The following is a 17,798-nucleotide window of genomic DNA, read 5'->3' as shown; positions in this document are numbered from 1 at the left end:
ATCATTTTTTATTGAGGCTAAATGTACAAACAGGTTTACAGTAACTTGTGAGCAGCATGAAGCCACTTAACTAACTACCTGAACAGTAAGAAGTGCGAGTGTAAGATTAGATGAAGATACGAGCTATTGAACAGAAGCTGAAACCGAGTTGCAGCCTTGCTTTGGAACCATGCTACCTAAAGTGCAAAAAATGGATAAGTGAGTGCTTCTGACTTGGTAAAGGATCATCTGTGTAGAACCAGCACAGTGACCGGTAGGAGTGTGCTCAGTGGGAGATTAAAAGTAAACTTTAAAAATTAAATTATAATATAAATCGGTTCCTAAACTTATCAGAGAATTTGAAGTTTTTTTAGTGACAGTTATTGTAGTCTGAGCATGACTATTACCTGAAGGGCTGTGCACAGTTTGCGGTGCGAAGCAGATGGTAGAAGATGGCTTGATTTCGAGGCTTATGCTAAGTACTAGCTTATGCTTACAAAGGAGGTATTTTTGGCTTTGAGTTTTATTGCTCTATTATATCCAGCAACTTCTCCATTTCTCAGGGAACTAATGTAGGTCTCTGTTGACTATCAGAATTTTCTCTTCTTTCATTGTTTTATTGTAGTTTGATTGAAATGAAAAAATGTTAATAGTTGTGGGTCTTCTGCTGTGAGTTGCTTAAATGTGTTTTTAGTTTGGTTTAGACTCTGACAGCAGATGTGAAGCTCAGCACAGTCACATTCTCTTTTTTTATTTAAAAAAATTTTTTTTTAATGATGTAAAGCACTTTTGCGAGTAAAACTTTCAAACAAACAAAGCAGAACAGTTAACCCAATATGTTTTTGGGAAGGGGATTCATCAGTATAAAAAAGAAATTTATGAAAAGTTTGCATCTGATTTGAAGCATTAATATGAACAGGCTTTACAGAACAAGAATATGAACATTATCTTGCATTATGTGACTGACCAACAGAACAGAATAGTAGTAGTATTAATGGCAATAAAAGCAGAAATTGGAGCCACATTACCTCCAGCAAATGTCAGCAAACAAATTTGTGCAGCGCTGTTACTGTTCATGCCCAGGAGCTCATATTTGTCATTACAATCTATAGAATAGAACACAAAACGTTTCCAAAATAGGATTTATATATTTGGCCAAACACAAATGAAATTTTACTAAACGGACAAGATTGGGAAGATGTACTCAGTTTTGTTGTATATTGTAGATTTGTCTCTGTACATTGGTTATATGCGTCACTTGTTCGCTCATGTGACTGGTTCCATTCAGAGATGAGGGTCTGTTTCCTGACTCTTGTTGCCATGGTGACACTGAGATGGACCCTGCTCTTTGCCTTTTTTTTTTTTTTTCCTCCCTTCAAATCTGCAGAAACCCTTTCTTCTTCTCGTTTGCTTCTTTGCTTCTTGTTCAAATGGTGTTTCTGTTTGAAAGGAGGCAGGGGGCAGATGACAGGAGCAGAAACTTGAAGACTCATTTGTGCATTTTTGCATTTGCTCCACCTCAGCAGTGTTGGCTTTAATGCAGTCGCTCATGCTGCCGGCGTTGTTAGTGATGACCGCTGGGTTGCTAAAAACAGTAAATCTGTCTGCCTGTTGCTGTTGCCACTGCTCTGTTCTGCTTGGTTTTGCACCCTCATCACTATGCAGCCCTAAAAGCTTTGTTTGCTGTCAGACCTCATTCCTCTGGCTGTGTGCCATAAAGTGCTATTTAACATTATTTGATCAATAGGCTAATAATTGCAGGAGCACACAGCTGGGTTAAGTTGCAGCATGACTATGTAAAATGTGGAGGACTGGAAAGACCTGTGGCAGTCACCCGGTCCCTGTTGTGTTGTAAAGATAGTGACTATAAATGTATCAGAGAGCAAAGCAAAGCAGAGAGCTGGAGGGCAGAAGTTGTCATGTCTCTCTGTTTGCACGTGAACCTTCTTCTCTGCAGCGCTCAACAACATTGTCCCCCTGCACCCTCTTCTCTCCCTACTCTGGTCCCGCCTGGTCAACTGCGATGCCTTCATCACACCTCCATCTAATGACGATGTCCTCCCACTGAAAACCAACCTTCTTCGCCAACATCTACCTTCTCGCCAATATTGTCCTGCTTCCATAATCTGGATGATGACGCATACAAACCAGGACTACTTTGACATCGTGAAGAACCCCATGGATTTGTCGACCATCAAGCGGAAGCTGGACACGGGACAGTACCAAGAGCCGTGGCAATACGTTGAGGATATCTGGCTGATGTTCAACAATGCCTGGCTGTATAACCGCAAGACATCCCGCGTCTACAAGTACTGCTCCAAGCTGGCTGAGGTGTTTGAGTCAGAGATTGATCCCGTCATGCAGGGCCTGGGATACTGCTGTGGGAGAAAGGTGAGGCGTGTGTTTTTGTTGTTTTTAAAAATGTAATCAAATTTGTGCAGGTGCAGAAATACAAGACTCGTTCTATTTACTGAAAATATTTTTCTTGTAAAATTTGTCCTTTTTTTTTTTTTTTTTTTGAGCGAAAGTATTTATATGTTTGAGGTTTGGGGTAACGGATACAACTGAAATTCTGACCATGTCCAAAAGCAAATAGTGTGGGGTTGACAGGACCCTTTTTTGCCACTCAGCTACTCGTAATAACAGTTTAAATAAAATCATATGATAAACAGATCCACGATCAGATCAGTAATGCTGGATATGCTAATTCCTGATATTTCTGGTTTCTGCTGGTTTGGAAACATTTAAATGACAAAAAAAAGGGAGACCTCACAGATCAAGATGTTCTGCTGGAGGCCTATGTAGAATTTACACAAGTAATTTTTCAAGGCAAAAAAATGAATCTAGAAAGATGGAAAATGTATTGTGAATCCTAAAAAGCAGCATGATTGCATGTCCACTGTGTTGATACCTTTTGTTGATGCCTTGGCTCTAATAGTAGTGGGTGGCTTGTTTTAAGAGTGCACTTTCCTAGTTGGGTAGATTCTCTGTTTCGTGTTATGTTCTTTACGCTGACAAAACTGGAAAATACAAACCTACTTGGGAGGATTTTTGATCGTGGATATGTTGCCAAGACAAAAAGTTCAACATGAATTACACAAGCTCACTTATTTATCCCCAGATGCAGACGAGTTCCCAGTTTCTGTCAAATAACATTTCTTTAAACAATATTATTACCTTGTCTTTCATGTTTTAGTACGAGTTTTCCCCCCAAACCCTATGCTGCTATGGAAAACAATTATGCACCATCCAACGTGACGCTGCTTACTTCAGCTATCAGAACAGGTAAGGGGCTTTTGACATACTGAACCCTCATATGATCACAGACAAATGACATTCAGAGAACATTATCAACGTTCAGGTATTTTCCAGCCAAGGAGATCAGGTGTATGTGTCTGGTTCTATTTTGCACGTGGTTTATATTTCCAACAGCATAGCATCAATAAATCAGTGCAATCACAGATGAGATTTAATTTGGCTTCAAATGGTTAACCTGGCGCCATCTTCATTTTCATAGCTCTCCGTTTTGAAATTTTCATCATGTTGTCATTCATAAAGTGGGCTCCTGTCTTCCTAGCTGTTCTTAATTTGTTGCACCATTGTCTCATGGCTGCTTACGTTTTCTAGTATTGCATAAGGGGGGTGGGGGCTGTGGGGAGACATTCTCATTGACAGAAGAAAGGTTCCCACTTTATAAATGCACAAAAAGGATGATGGGTCTCTGCTGCTTTAGCATTTTTTTTTTTCCTCATCCACCCTTTCATGTTTGGAGACTCACTCCCTTCCTTCTCCACAGCTCCTAATGGTCTCTCATGTTGCTGTAATGTTGTTGTTGTTTACCACTGGACGTCTGACGCTAATCTTTGCTTTGCCTTGGCTCTCTGTCCTCTGTTTGTCGGTTGTTTTTTACATCCTCTCTGTCCCTCCCCTGTCCCTCTCTGTCCCTCCATATTTCTCATCTGATCTGTACTGATTTATTTCACGCTTTCTTTCTTTTTTTTTTTTTTTTTTAATATTCATTTTGACTTCCTCCCCTTCCCTCCCCACTCCCCCCCCCTCCCCCCTGTAACGCTTGTGATGTCTGCATTGGCCTGCTTTGGTGTGACCAATCATCCACTCCGAAATTTACGTGCAAACTCAAAACACCCGCCCACACAAAAACGCTGCATCACGATTGGCTGCTGCCTCCTGGCGACGACCTTCCTTGCCCTCTGCCTCCTCCTGTGTGTCCGCCCCCTGGCCTGTCCTGCCCTGCCCTGATTGGCGGCTGCTTCTCCATGCCCTCTCTGTGATTGGCTGTGCTGATGGCGAACGGTGTAGTTCACCAAAATATGGGCTTCTTGCTGACAGGTACCACTTCTGTGAGAAGTGTTTCAACGAAATCCAGAGCGAGAGCGTTTCCCTGGGGGACGACCCCTCCCAGCCTCAGACGTGAGTACCATCACACTCCTGCTGTCCCCTTTCACACAGCTCATCTGTGTAGCAAAGCTGGTCCAGATATGTAGACCTATCATTCTGATGTTAGCGGCAGTGGTTTATTATAACAGCTATAGAATTTTTAAAAAAAAAATTTCCAATTTGCTTTATGTTTAGAAGGGTCATTTCATTCCACAGTGTCTGACAGATTTACAGCAGTCTCAGAAAGTATTTACGTCTTTCCTGCAGAACCCAAAGAGGTATATAAAACTGATATTTTGGCAATCAAGCATCTCTCCTTACAAAAGTGTTCACAGCCATAATTGAATACAACTTTGAAGGCTTTGCAACAACTACAGCCTGTTTATCGGGCCACTATAGACAGATGAAGTGAAGGTTTGTAAATTTATTCAAAAAGATAGAATTTAGTCTTTTAGGGTTTTTTTTGTTTTATTTGTTCTTAAAGTGAAGAGTCCGAATACTTTCTGAAACTGCTGGATATGCTGCACCAGCTTGTTCGGCTCCTCGTTGAAGTATGAATTTCCTGATTTAACAGTTATTTTTTAGTAGTGGCTAACAAAAGCAATCAGTGTGCCTACCTCATGCACATCTTTCTCAACCAGGTAATCTGTCCAAATTAAAGGTTGATACAATCTGCTTCACAAGGAGCCCAAAGTCCAAATTTTACTCGTTTTTTTTTTTTGTTTGTTTTTACGCAAGAAGCTTTTAAAAGTAATAGCTAAAGGGGATTAAAAACAAAGTGCATCTTGTCGACAGTGATTTAATCTTTGTGTTATTATATAGTTTCATTCTCTCCGTATTTCACCCTTTTGTAGTAACCTTGGCATATTTAATTGCATACTGTTGGTAGGATGCTTTGCACATTTGAGATTTCTGTTATCATTTGCTGACTGTTGGATGGAGGATTTTGTTCACAGGCTGTTATATGCAGAGGATTATAGCGGTTTTTCTGATATTTCTCACAGGTCCATCAGCAAAGACCAGTTCCAACGAAAGAAGAACGATACACTTGACCCTGAATTGTATGTATTCCCTTTAACTCGTATAATGACTTTGTAGAGATGATTTTCTTTCTTTTTTTCTATATAGCATCATGTTTTAATATGATGCTGCATTAAAAATTACTTTATGCATTGAGGTGTGTCCAAATTTCTACATGCATTTTTATCTGATCGACTTCAATTGGATACCTAGTAATTTACCCAGTGAGTAATTATAATAAGTAAGTACTTGTCTATTGTGAATAATCAGCAGAAGCTAGTAGATTGTGTGGATTTGTCACAAATGTTTTTGGATTGTGTTGTTTGAGTATATGTGTATTTCCTGCAGAAAAACTTTTTTCCATCATGCATGACATATACTAACTTCAGAAACCATATCTGCCTTTTGTCTTTTTTTTTTTTTTTTTACTCAGGCTTGTGGAATGTATTGACTGTGGTCGTAAAATGCACCAGATCTGTGTCCTGCATAATGAAACTATATGGCCATCAGGGTAAGAGCCAGCTCATTATTCATATGCTCTGTACATCACTCTGTTATTAAAAAGCTTTAGAATGAGCCAGAACACAACTATAAGGTCCTGACACACATGAATACACATTTTCACGTAGCTGTCAATGGGCAAATGGTTAAAGATTATAGAGCAGTTTGGAAAACATTTTGATCATTTTACTAGGACAAAAAGTCCAGTAGATACACATGCAAACAAACTCCTGCAGCTTGAGTCTCTCATAGGTCAAACTTTTTCTCCCATCGTGTGTGTGTGTGTGGTCTGTTGGTAACTATAAGACACAAGAATATCCAAGTCATTATAGATGTTTAAAGAACAGAAGGCTGACGTGAAATGCAATGTCATCTCCTGATTAAATCCACTTCGTTATTGTCATTTGTGCTTATTGTGACAGAACAGCTGGTAAGCTGCAAATTTAACTTCTTTGATTTATTTTCTCCCCAACAATAGGTTTGTATGTGACAATTGCCTGAAAAAGGCTAATAAAACACGGAAAGAGAACAAATATGCAGCCAAAAGTAAGTATAGTCCTGTCTACTTCCTTTACTCCTGTTGGACTTTCAGTGCCTTCTCATTCTTTTTCATCGTAGCTTTAAAGCCCTGTTTTGATGCAGCTTAAGCTTACTTTATAAAATGAATTAAAATACATGCTAAGAAGTAAAATATTTTTTTCCTTTATCATTTTGAGTTTATAATTTAATTTTAGCTGTGCGGTTTCATTTTTGTCTGGAGCCAAGCAGCTGGACTATAACATGTTTCTCTCCTTGATCAATTTAATGTCCCACAATAAATCCAGTTTTTGTTTTTGTTTGGTTTTTTTTAAGAGTTAGTGCCTGTTAACATAATATTATTCATGTGAAACTTTAAAGACAGGTGGTGAGAGAGGGAGAAAAAATAAAACCGTAAAGTGAAGACAAATGTTAATATTCTAACATTCACATTATTTATTTGCACTTTTTTGTTAAGTGGCAGTTACATTGTTTTGTCGAGGGTCGATGTTCTTATGTTCAACATAGACATGTATGACTTTTAATCCTTCATCGTGTTTTTCACAGGGCTTCCCCAGACAAAGTTGGGGAGCTATTTGGAGACGCGAGTGAATGACTACCTCAAACGGCAGAGCCACCCCGAATCTGGCGAGGTCACCATCCGAGTGGTTCATGTCTCCGACAAGGTGGTAGAGGTCAAGCCAGGCATGAAATCCAGGTAGGAGGCTAAATTTCAGTGCGGCAGAAGCAGAGCTGACCATATTTTTGATGATTGTTTATTGATTAATTAAAGCAGTATAGATGCTAAACATGGTAAAACGCATAACGTGGTAAACCGTCATCATTTAACTGGAGAAATGGAATTTTCTTCTCATAAAATAATCCACTCACGGCAGTTTATAGTTGAGACACTAGACCTGTCATTATAGACAAAACTGTCTTGGTTCTGCTGGAACTCATATGCTAAACCCAGGAACAATGAAAGAGATAACAAGTTTGGCTTTCAGCCAAACAGACTCTCACTAAATGTTTTGCTGGTATGCAGCAACAAATATCACCCTCTTTTAACTTGCGTGCATAAAAGCAGCTGAATAACCAGCATTAAATGTATCGGATTCTTAGTTGTATTAATGTGTATCTACATGAGCAACTGAGCAAAATGACTATAATAAGGCTGCACGATTTAAAGTGACATCACAATTGTTGTGGAAACCACCATATAATAAACACATGGGATCATGAGTCTGTTTGCTTGGTCATCAAATGTAGAGGTAAAGAACGTCGTGCTCTTATCAACAGCAAAGAGAGACGCTGTGTCCAAGAAACATTCACCAATTAACCTAGAATACATGTCTTTGGACTGTGGTTGACATTGAGTCATGGAGTGACAACACCACATGAAAAACGTTTATATACAGCATATGGTTTGCATCATCCAGTTGAATGTCACTGTTTACTCATACTATGGTGTCGTTCTGGTTTGCGTTAAAAAAAGAAGAGAGATTTTAATAAAACAAAGGAAGAGGGAAGATAATACACTTCTTACATATATGCTTCCCAAAGTAGAATCATAGGAAGCAGTTGAAATCCCTTTATTTGCCCTTTAAAGTTATTTCATCTTGCACAGCTTTGTTTGTATTATTAATATCTCTAAACTGATGAAGTTGGAAAGAAGTGCTGGAGGCTCAGGGAAATCTTGTACAAGCCACATGATGCCGTTGTTGCTAGGAAACAGGAGGTTGCACCGTTGTGTGCACTAAAGAATCCTGGATGGAGAGTTTGTTTACCAAAATGTGGCAAATATTGGGAACACTGGTGGAATAAAAATGCACATTAAAAAAGTTTTATGCCAGGCGCAACAAACCACGGCCTGTTAATGAACTTCGGACCACAAAGAAATACAATAATGGTTTTGTTTAAAAATGGGGGAAATTTTGTGTCTTATTGATGCCAATTCATAATGTCTGGCTGATATGTTTATGTCTTACTTTAAATTTCCAGTCACAGGTTACACATGCATTTCGTCTGCTATCCTTTAATATAAAATGCAAGTTACGAGTCTTCATACTCTTCATAGTGCCCATTATTGTGCAACATGTGAGACACCAGAGAAGAGTTGTTGACATTTCCTTTCTATCTATTCCCCCTACAGGTTTGTGGACACTGGAGAGATGGCAGAGTCCTTCCCGTATAGAATGAAAGCCTTGTTTGCATTTGAGGACATCGACGGCGCAGACGTGTGTTTTTTCGGCATGCACGTTCAAGAGTATGGCTCAGACTGCCCACCTCCAAACCAGAGACGTGTGTACATCTCCTATCTGGACAGTGTGCACTTCTTCAAACCTCGACACCTTAGGACTGCTGTCTACCATGAGATCCTGCTGGGCTACCTGGAGTATGTCAGGAGACTCGGGTAAGAGAAATGTTTAGACATAATTCCTGTAATAAAAGTTGAGTTGCTTCTTTATATTGGACTTAATTAATAAACTTCATGTCTCCTGTCTCAGGTTTACAACAGGTCATATCTGGGCCTGTCCACCCAGTGAAGGGGATGATTATATCTTCCACTGTCACCCAGCAGACCAAAAGATCCCTAAGCCAAAACGCCTGCAAGAATGGTACAAGAAGATGCTGGACAAGGCTGTTTCAGAGCGTATCGTCCACGATTACAAGGTGACGCATTTTTCTCAGTCGTTTTGGACACTATAATCTATAACTATATAACTAAAAACTATAAACAGTAACTTCAGATGCTCTGGTCCATGGATGTCCTGACCTTTTGGACCCCAGGCCCTGTGCCCAATATGTCTGTTCAGTAATCCATCCATGATCCTAAACTGACAAAGCTAGGTATTGTTATCAGCAAGTCTCTAAATCTAAATCTAAATGTGTGAGTGTAACATGTAATATTAAATATTTATGTGGGTTGGTAGTCTGATGTTATCAGTTTTTGTAAATGAACTGCTTTTGCAGTATTTATTTGCTCACATATCGAAAGAAAGTCCTTGCGGACATTTGAAGCATAAAAGACCATATTCACAACATGTTTTATAACATGGTCACAGAGCTTTCAATCACAACATATATGGTTAAAATCACATATTTTAATTCAAAGTTGATATTAAAATGACATATTTTAATTCAAATTTAATATAACAACATTTTAATTACATCCGGGCAACGTTGTTTGATTTTCTCAGATGCTTTCAAATTCAAGAATGAACTTTGATCCTTTTCCATAAATGGAATTTTAACAGCATTAAAAATACTCATCTGTCTTCTTTTTTGTCCCCCAGGACATCTTCAAGCAGGCCACAGAAGACCGTCTGACCAGTGCTAAAGAGCTGCCGTACTTTGAGGGCGACTTCTGGCCCAACGTGCTGGAGGAAAGTATCAAGGAGCTTGAGCAAGAGGAGGAGGAGAGGAAGAGGGAGGAGAACAGTACATCCAACGAAAGCACAGACGTAAGTAGAAGGCTAAAAAAGAATCTGTGTGTTCATTACTTTCAGGAAAATCTTGTCACAAAATGTTGTTCCACACAGTCCTAAGCACTGAAACTAACAATAAAACCTTCACAGGCCACAAAGGGAGACAGCAAGAATGCCAAAAAGAAGAACAATAAGAAGACAAGCAAGAACAAGAGCAGCCTGAGCCGAGCCAATAAGAAGAAACCAGGGATGCCTAATGTTTCCAATGACCTTTCCCAGAAACTCTACGCCACCATGGAGAAACATAAGGAGGTATTCAGGGTTTATTTCTTTCTACTAATAGAAGCATATATGTTGTCATGTTGATGCCACTCAGTGAATCCAAATCATTTAAATTCTACTTTTCAGCACATTCTAGCAACTTTATAGGTTCTGTATTAACTCACACAATCTCCTCGTAATTTACACAAAGAGATGCCTAAATCACTCTGCGGCTTTGAACACCAGCCGCAGAACACAAAAATAAGTCTTCTGTTGAGATAACACTGAAATCTGTGAGCTGTGCTTCTAAAATAAATCACAGTTGGAGGAGAAATCAGATTCCTCATCTACATGTGTACATGGATTTACAGAAACCATGTTGCCAAACATGGTTGCTGTTTGCAGTTTATCAGTTTTGGTTGTCGGTCATTCTCTGAAATTCATTTAGTTACTCAACTTTTGTACAACAGTAAAATGTCTCAGCTCACAAGTCCGTGTGACTATTGAATCTAATTCCAAAACGTCCGGGGGATCTGCAGAATAGAGGTGCTCTGTACTGTAGAATGGTTATTTATGAATTATAATGATCTAAAACCATTTTAATGTGCCTGTCTGGGCAAAACCATTGTCTGCATACTGTTTAACAATTCCCAACAGTTGATCCTGTGCTTTCTCATCCCCAGGTCTTCTTTGTCATCCGACTCATTGCTGGCCCCACCGCCAACTCGCTGCCTGCTATCACTGAACCAGATCCCCTTATGGCCTGTGACCTTATGGATGGCCGGGATGCCTTCCTGACTCTGGCTAGAGACAAGCACCTGGAGTTCAGCTCTCTCAGACGGTCTAAGTGGAGCTCCATGTGCATGTTAGTGGAGCTGCACAACCAGAGCCAGGACCGCTTTGTGTACACCTGCAACGAGTGCAAACACCATGTGGAGACACGCTTCCACTGCACAGTCTGTGAGGTAAGAATTCACTGAAATGGTGGTTTTCTTTATTTTGGTTGACGGGAGAGGGCTGTGAAAAGTTTGTATTTGGAATTTCAAATTAGGTAAATTGGGATTCTGTATTCTGTTCTCATTACTAATTGGTGAAACCTTGAGTGGCCACAGTTTGCTTTTTAATTAATGATATGTAAGAAGAAGCCTGGTGGTTTGACAGATGGGATTTTTTTCCTCTCTATCCAGTTTAAAACAAACTATTTTGTTCTGCAGTCAATGTCACTGATAAACTCCAGCTTGTAGCTGCCAGAGGTGGTGTAAGCTACATGCCACTTTAGATCCACGTACAGTCGGCAGAGGTGCAAGATTTCAGAACTGTTTTGATTTTAACTGCTAATTTGGGAAAAAGAACATGTTACCTTTCTGCCTTCAAACCCTTGCGAGGTGTTTTGATTTGGGACAAACTTGTACACTCTGCAGTGTGTATTTTGTGCCATCTACATTCAGCATTGCCACTTAAGAGATCAGAAAATTCATCCAGGAAAAGTGACTCTGCAAAAAAAAAGGTTCAGGCCCGTTTCTTTAGGCTTGACAGATACACATTTGAAAAAGGCTGAGTTGCTGTAGGGTACAAGTGAGTGGGTGACAGTAGAGTAAAGCAGTTTGAATGTCAGAAGGCAGGACAGTTTGAGGAGAAACATTTAGTCGGTGTACGTAGAATTGATTTGGTTTTATTTTCATACCTATTAACTAGTTCAGTTCTTGCATTCTTATTGATTTTCCGTTCCCTCCTTCTGCAGGACTATGATTTGTGCATCACCTGCTACAACACTAAAGGTCATGAGCACAAGATGGATAAGCTGGGGCTGGGACTGGACGATGACAGCAACAACCAGTCGGCAGCAGCCACCCAGAACCCCGGAGACTCCCGTCGGCTCAGCATCCAGCGCTGCATCCAGTCTCTGGTCCATGCATGTCAGTGCCGCAATGCCAACTGCTCGCTGCCATCGTGCCAGAAGATGAAACGTGTCGTTCAGCACACAAAAGGCTGCAAGCGCAAGACGAACGGTGGCTGCCCCATCTGCAAGCAGCTCATTGCTCTGTGCTGCTACCATGCCAAACACTGTCAGGAGAACAAATGTCCCGTCCCGTTCTGTCTGAACATCAAGCAGAAGCTCCGGCAACAGCAGTTGCAGCACAGGCTCCAACAGGCTCAGATGTTGAGGAGAAGAATGGCCAGCATGCAAAGGGTGGGGCAGCCGACAGGGGGACCACCAGGATCATCCGTAGTAGGGCTTCCATCACCAGGAAACAACAGTACCACGGCACCCAGCACCCCAACATCTAGTGGAACCCAACCCCCAACTCCCCAGACCCCAACTCAAACCATGCCTTCAGTCCAGCAACAGGGAATTAGCCCTGGACCTGGGATCCAACAACAACAAGGTGGGATGCCTACACAAAGTGGCCTAGCTTCTCAGCATTCCTTTCACCAACAGTTTCAGCAGATGGCAGGTGGAGGTGGTGCAACTGGGGGAATGATGAGTTCTCCTCAACATACGCAGCAGATTCTTCCACAGGGCCAGCAACAGCAGCAAAGTGGAACAGGGACCAATCCTCAACAGCTTCAGCAACACCCCAGCAATTTGCCTCAATATGCCAGCAGACCCCCAGGCTCCTCCCCAGTCCACCAGTCCCAGGGCAAACCAATCCTTGGCTCTGCGACACCGCCCCAGCCGCAGCCTGGTGGCAGTGTCATGACTGGAAGTGCTGGAAGTCAGCAACCTTCCACCCAGGGCCAGTCTCCCCTTCCACAGCAGCAGCAGCAGCCTCCATCAGGGCCTCCACCAGCTGCCGTAGAAATTGCTATGAAGATCCAGCAGGTAGCCGATGCTCAGAGGAAGATGGCTCTGCAAAGACATGCAGCTACAGGTTTGATGCCTCCTCACCATCAGCAGGGTCAGAGTCAACAGATAAGCATGGGCCACACAGGGCCAGTTGGGGTGGTTGGACCCCAAAGCATACAACCACAGAACCAAGCAGCTGTGGCAGCTGTGCGGGCCCACATGGATCCACAACAAGGTCCTCCGCCAGGGATGATGGTAGGCACTGGGGGGCCCATGCAGCAGCCCCCTCAGCAGAGTAACCTGCCACAGGGCCAGCTCCAACCACAGATGCAGCTTCAGCAGCAAAGGATGGGTGCACCACTTCAAAACCCTCAGCAGCAGCAACAGCAGTGGGTTAGCCAGGGGATGACTGCCCAGCAGAGACAAGCTATCATGAACCAGATGGGACATCCACCCATGATTGCAGCCCAGCAACAACAGCAGCACCAACCTCAGGGCCACACAGCCTTGATGAATATGGCGCAGCAGCAGCAAGCTGTTGGTGGTGGGGTTCCTGGTGGACCTGGAGGAGTTACAGGTATTCCGGGTGCTGGACCTGCTGGTGGGAACAATCCCCAGGCAGCCCTCCAGGAGCTGTTACGGACTCTCCGCTCACCCAGCTCACCACTTCAGCAGCAGCAAGTCCTCAACATCTTGCGGTCTAATCCACAGCTCATGGCTGCTTTTATTAAGCAGAGGGCATCAAAATACAAGGGGGGACAGGGGGGCCCTGCTGGACCAGGGGGCGTACCAGGAGTTCCTGGTCCCACAGGAGCTCCTGTTGGTAATGCCATCACAGGAGGGAGTCCACAGGTGAACATAAATGCTGCGGGTGCTGGCCAGCCAGGAATGCACATGGGAGGTCAGGGAGGGGCGAATGTCAACATGTCTACTATGGCCCAGCTACAGCAGGTGCAGCAGCAGCAGCAGCAACAGCTACAGCAGCAGCAGCAGCAACAGCTACAGCAGCAGCAGCAGCAACAGCTGCAGCAGCAGCAGCAGCAACAGCAGCAGCAACAGCTGCAGCAGCACCAGCAACAGAGGCCAATGCTCAGCAGTTTACAACAACAAGTGGCTGCTCTCCAGCAGCAGCAGCAGCAGCAAGGGGGAGGGAGAGGAATGCAAGGTCAGGGGCCACAGATGCAAAATCCCCAGTTCAGAGAGATGATTATGATGCGGCATCTCCAGCAGCAGCAGCAGCAGCATCAACAACAACAGCAGCAGCAGCAGCATCAACAACAACAGCAGCAGCAGCAGCATCAACAACAGCAGCAGCAGCAGCAGCAGCAGCATCAACAACAGCAGCAGCAGCAGCAGCAGCAGCAGCAGCAGCAACAACAGATGGGGGTCAACCATGGTCAGTTCCAGCAACCACAGACACCACAGGGTCAGGGCTACATGGGCCAGCCTGGGATGCAGCCTCCTACAGTTGGACAGGGACCACCTGGAGGTCCACCGCATGGGCCTCAGCAAGCTGGTGGTCCCCCAGGCCAGCAGGGGCAAGGTTACCCAGGGTCTGTGACACAGCAGCAGGTCACAGCTGCACTTCAGCAGAGGCTCCAGCACCAGCACCAGCTCCACCTCCAGATGCAACAACAGAACGCTATGGCTGGCGTCCCTGGGGGTGATGTGGGGCCCGGCGGAGGTCCTCAGCAGCCCCCTCAGGGCCCTCAGCCAAATCAAAGTGGCCCTCCACCTTCTCAGACTCTGCAGGCCCTCCACCAGAGGCTGCTCCAGCAACAGCAGCATTTAGGCCCTGGAGGATCACCGGCCCAGCACAGCAACCCCATGAGCCCTCAACAGCCACAGCAGATGGCCCAGTCCCCACATCCACACATGCAGGGCCAGGCCCTACCCACCTCGCTGGCCAACCAAGTTCGGTCCCCACAGCCCTCTCCCAGACCCCAGTCTCAACCACCACACTCCAGCCCGTCCCCACGTATGCAGCCCCAGCCCTCCCCACATCACATCTCACCCCAGATGCAGACAGGTTCCCCACACCCAGGCCACCTGACACAGCACCACCCTGGCATGGTGGTGCCTCCACAACAACAACAGCAGCAGCAGCTAACGACCCAACAGCAGCAACAGAACTCTATGGAGCACTTTGGGTCGGACCAGAGTGCCATGTTGTCTCAGCTCAGTGGTATGGCAGGTCTCCATGGGCCGGGGGGCAATGGTCAGGACCCACTGCATTTAGTATGAGTTCTATTAAACGTGTCAAGCTAAAACGCTCTGATTTCTCGCACAAACTGCACTCACCCAGGACAGTGTTATTGTTATTAGCCTTTCTTTTCTTTTCTTTTTTTTATACTATTATTAAATGTTATTTAAAATGTTTTCAATAAAGATACATTGAACTGAACTTCCTATGGGAGATGAACAATAAATCAAACTGTCGGTAAATAAATTAGAATAAATGAATTGTAAGTTATTGCTGTTAATATATTTTTTTGCCAATTGTGGACAAAGACGTGGGGGGGCTTTCAATAGCACCTCCTCACCTCCACCTCTTGCAGAATACAAGAAAGGTGATATTTTCGGTGGGGGTTTCGGGGATAAATAGGAGTACATGCCTTTCTTTTCTTGTTTTTTTTTTTTTTTTACGTTTTTAAGATTTTAAGTGCTCATGAATAAAAGAGAAAATGATTTAATGTGGCTTTTTTTTTTCTCTCTCTCTCTCAATCATTCAGTTTGTTTAGCAGAGTGATGTGAGTTATTAATCCAAACAGGATGCATATCTTCCTTTTTTAAATGTTTGGCTTTGCTTTATTTATTGTTTTCTTTTGGTGGGTGGGCTGGGGGTGTTGTGTACCCTGAGACTGCTACAATTCGTACAGAAATATATTTTTGTTATTGACAGTTAAAATTTGGTTAGTGGATGTTTCATTTAACTTTAGATGTCTTTAGTTGGGACTTTACGGGTGGGGATGATGAAATGTCAGTGTTTTATTGCAGTGGTTAGGGGTCTGCTGTGAGTTTGAGATGTTAACCAGACTTCTTGTGATGCCCCCGGCCAGCCTCATAACGGACATGCTGGAAGGGACTCCCTCACAAACACGCAAGCCCTCTCCCTCGAATGTGTGTGCACTCCCTCCTTTAAAGACACTTAATTTGGAGCAGTGGAGGCTTGGGGAGGGGGGTGCGTACCTGTGTGCCTGTAACATTTTGATTACATGGGCTGGGATGTCAAAAATGTGGGTGGGGTGGGCCCCTTTTAGTGTTTTTATCCAGATTCTCCTGTTGAGCTTAAAAACAGGTGGTTTTGATCCAAATGAACTGTGTTGCACAGAAATGAGGAGAAAGGAGGAGATCTGAGCAGTGAAGTCTCCGTCTCTTTCTGTCTCGTCCCCTTTGCTGCTTCCCTTGGACTTTAAACCCCCTCCTCCTCCACCCCCTACCCCACTACAAACCCAGCCCTCTTTATCTTTCTGCTAAGAACTTTGGGAGTAATTTAATATTTTTTACTGTACAAAGGAAACTCAAACTGTGGACTCAAATACTGTTTTTTTTTTTTAATAATAAAATGAAAATTACCAATAGTGATGTGTCCTATTGATTTGGGTATTTTAATCAAAATTGCTGCTGCTGCTAAGGGTTCACAATAAAGCAACAAGCAATAAACAGCATTATCTTACAACTATATGTTAAGATAAGTCAATAGAATCAATTTTCTGTTGGAAATCAATTTGGATTAAAACAGCTGATAAATAGAGGATTAGTTTCTACATTCAACTTATAATGAAGGATAATCACAGCTGCATTTACAACAGGACACTTGGCTGATTTGATGCTTCATGCACTGATGGAATTTTGTGATGACAATTTGAAATGATAAAGTGAACCTATACTTTACATAGACTTTAGCAAACAACATTTTTCTCTCCTACTTTTACAGCAAAAAGCACATTAAGCTACTTTGACAAGTGAACTGCAGAAATGTATCTGTACTCTACTTTAGCACACGGTCGTGTGGATTGCACGTAAAAGTTTTTTTCAAAAACTTACTGAACACGATCAAACGTCTTCAAAGTGACACAAGCACATCAAAAGACAGAACTGACCACAGAAACAAATTGCGGCTGAGATACAGAATTAAAAAAGCAACAACTGATGACCACAAAGAAACCAAACAGTCTCACATTAGGCAAATGTCTTCATATTTTTAGCCACTTGATTAAAAACTACTAAAGTACATCCTGAAAAACAGCCACAGAGGCACAAAACACACATTAAAATACAGACAAGAAATAAAGCCGCCATAAAGATAAAAAAACGATAAACAGACCACATGAGTAAAGAAAATACAGAGGTTTAATGACCTGCATTATTATTGTAGCAGACACAAAACCGTCAGTTATCGATTGTGAAAACACCAAAAAAGACTGAAAAATAATGACCTGTTATTTTATGGATTACAAACAGCAGCCATTTATAGCTATTGCATATTTCTTAACATTAATCTATGTTTATCATAGAATAAACAATGTAATTATTATTAATGTATTACTGCCAGGAAGCAGAGATTCAGGTGAGAATCTTTGTTACTTATTTTATGAACAAGTAAAATTTGAATCGGTTACTTAATTTGCTCCTAAAGGTTTTTAAATCCACGTACGCCTTTAATGTGTAAATTCCCAGTGTTTCTTAGAAAACAAACCCTAGGGTTCTGAAAAAGGTTTGATTAATATCATACCTAAATTTTAAACCTCTGCAAAGACATAAAGTTTAATATTTACACTAAAATTAAGTATAAATAAATAATTTGCCCCACTGTTGACTGAATATTCTCCTTTGACTACTGTGCAATAATTTCAGCGTATGATTGTTGTCTAATTATTACTGCACATCTCAGATCCACTGAGCCA

At 42.5% G+C, this 17,798-nt stretch overlaps 1 protein-coding gene across 4 annotated transcripts in view; it reads left to right on the top strand.

The window, feature by feature from the left end:
- ep300b (E1A binding protein p300 b) overlaps nucleotides 1-15,835 on the top strand; it is a 32,678-nt gene extending 16,843 nt beyond the window's left edge. For 2 of the 4 annotated variants that reach the window (XM_067476791.1, XM_067476789.1), the window contains exons 18-30: nucleotides 2,131-2,370; nucleotides 3,176-3,264; nucleotides 4,330-4,410; nucleotides 5,382-5,438; nucleotides 5,831-5,908; nucleotides 6,377-6,444; nucleotides 6,982-7,132; nucleotides 8,567-8,827; nucleotides 8,922-9,087; nucleotides 9,711-9,878; nucleotides 9,993-10,154; nucleotides 10,787-11,068; nucleotides 11,845-15,835. In XM_067476791.1, the coding sequence (XP_067332892.1) occupies nucleotides 2,131-2,370; nucleotides 3,176-3,264; nucleotides 4,330-4,410; nucleotides 5,382-5,438; nucleotides 5,831-5,908; nucleotides 6,377-6,444; nucleotides 6,982-7,132; nucleotides 8,567-8,827; nucleotides 8,922-9,087; nucleotides 9,711-9,878; nucleotides 9,993-10,154; nucleotides 10,787-11,068; nucleotides 11,845-15,135 (5,094 nt within the window). In that variant the 3' untranslated portion in view covers nucleotides 15,136-15,835. Of the gene's footprint in view, nucleotides 1-2,130; nucleotides 2,371-3,175; nucleotides 3,265-4,299; nucleotides 4,411-5,381; nucleotides 5,439-5,830; nucleotides 5,909-6,376; nucleotides 6,445-6,981; nucleotides 7,133-8,566; nucleotides 8,828-8,921; nucleotides 9,088-9,710; nucleotides 9,879-9,992; nucleotides 10,155-10,786; nucleotides 11,069-11,844 lie in introns of all 4 variants that reach the window. The other 2 variants (XM_067476790.1, XM_067476788.1) reach the window with 1 other exon arrangement.
- Nucleotides 15,836-17,798: the final 1,963 nt, after the last annotated feature.

The sequence above is a fragment of the Channa argus genome, chromosome 15 (genome assembly GCF_033026475.1).
Source record: "Channa argus isolate prfri chromosome 15, Channa argus male v1.0, whole genome shotgun sequence".
NCBI classification, from domain to species: domain Eukaryota; kingdom Metazoa; phylum Chordata; class Actinopteri; order Anabantiformes; family Channidae; genus Channa; species Channa argus.
Note: the sequence above shows the minus strand (reverse complement) of the source record. Positions and strands in the feature narration are given on the sequence as shown.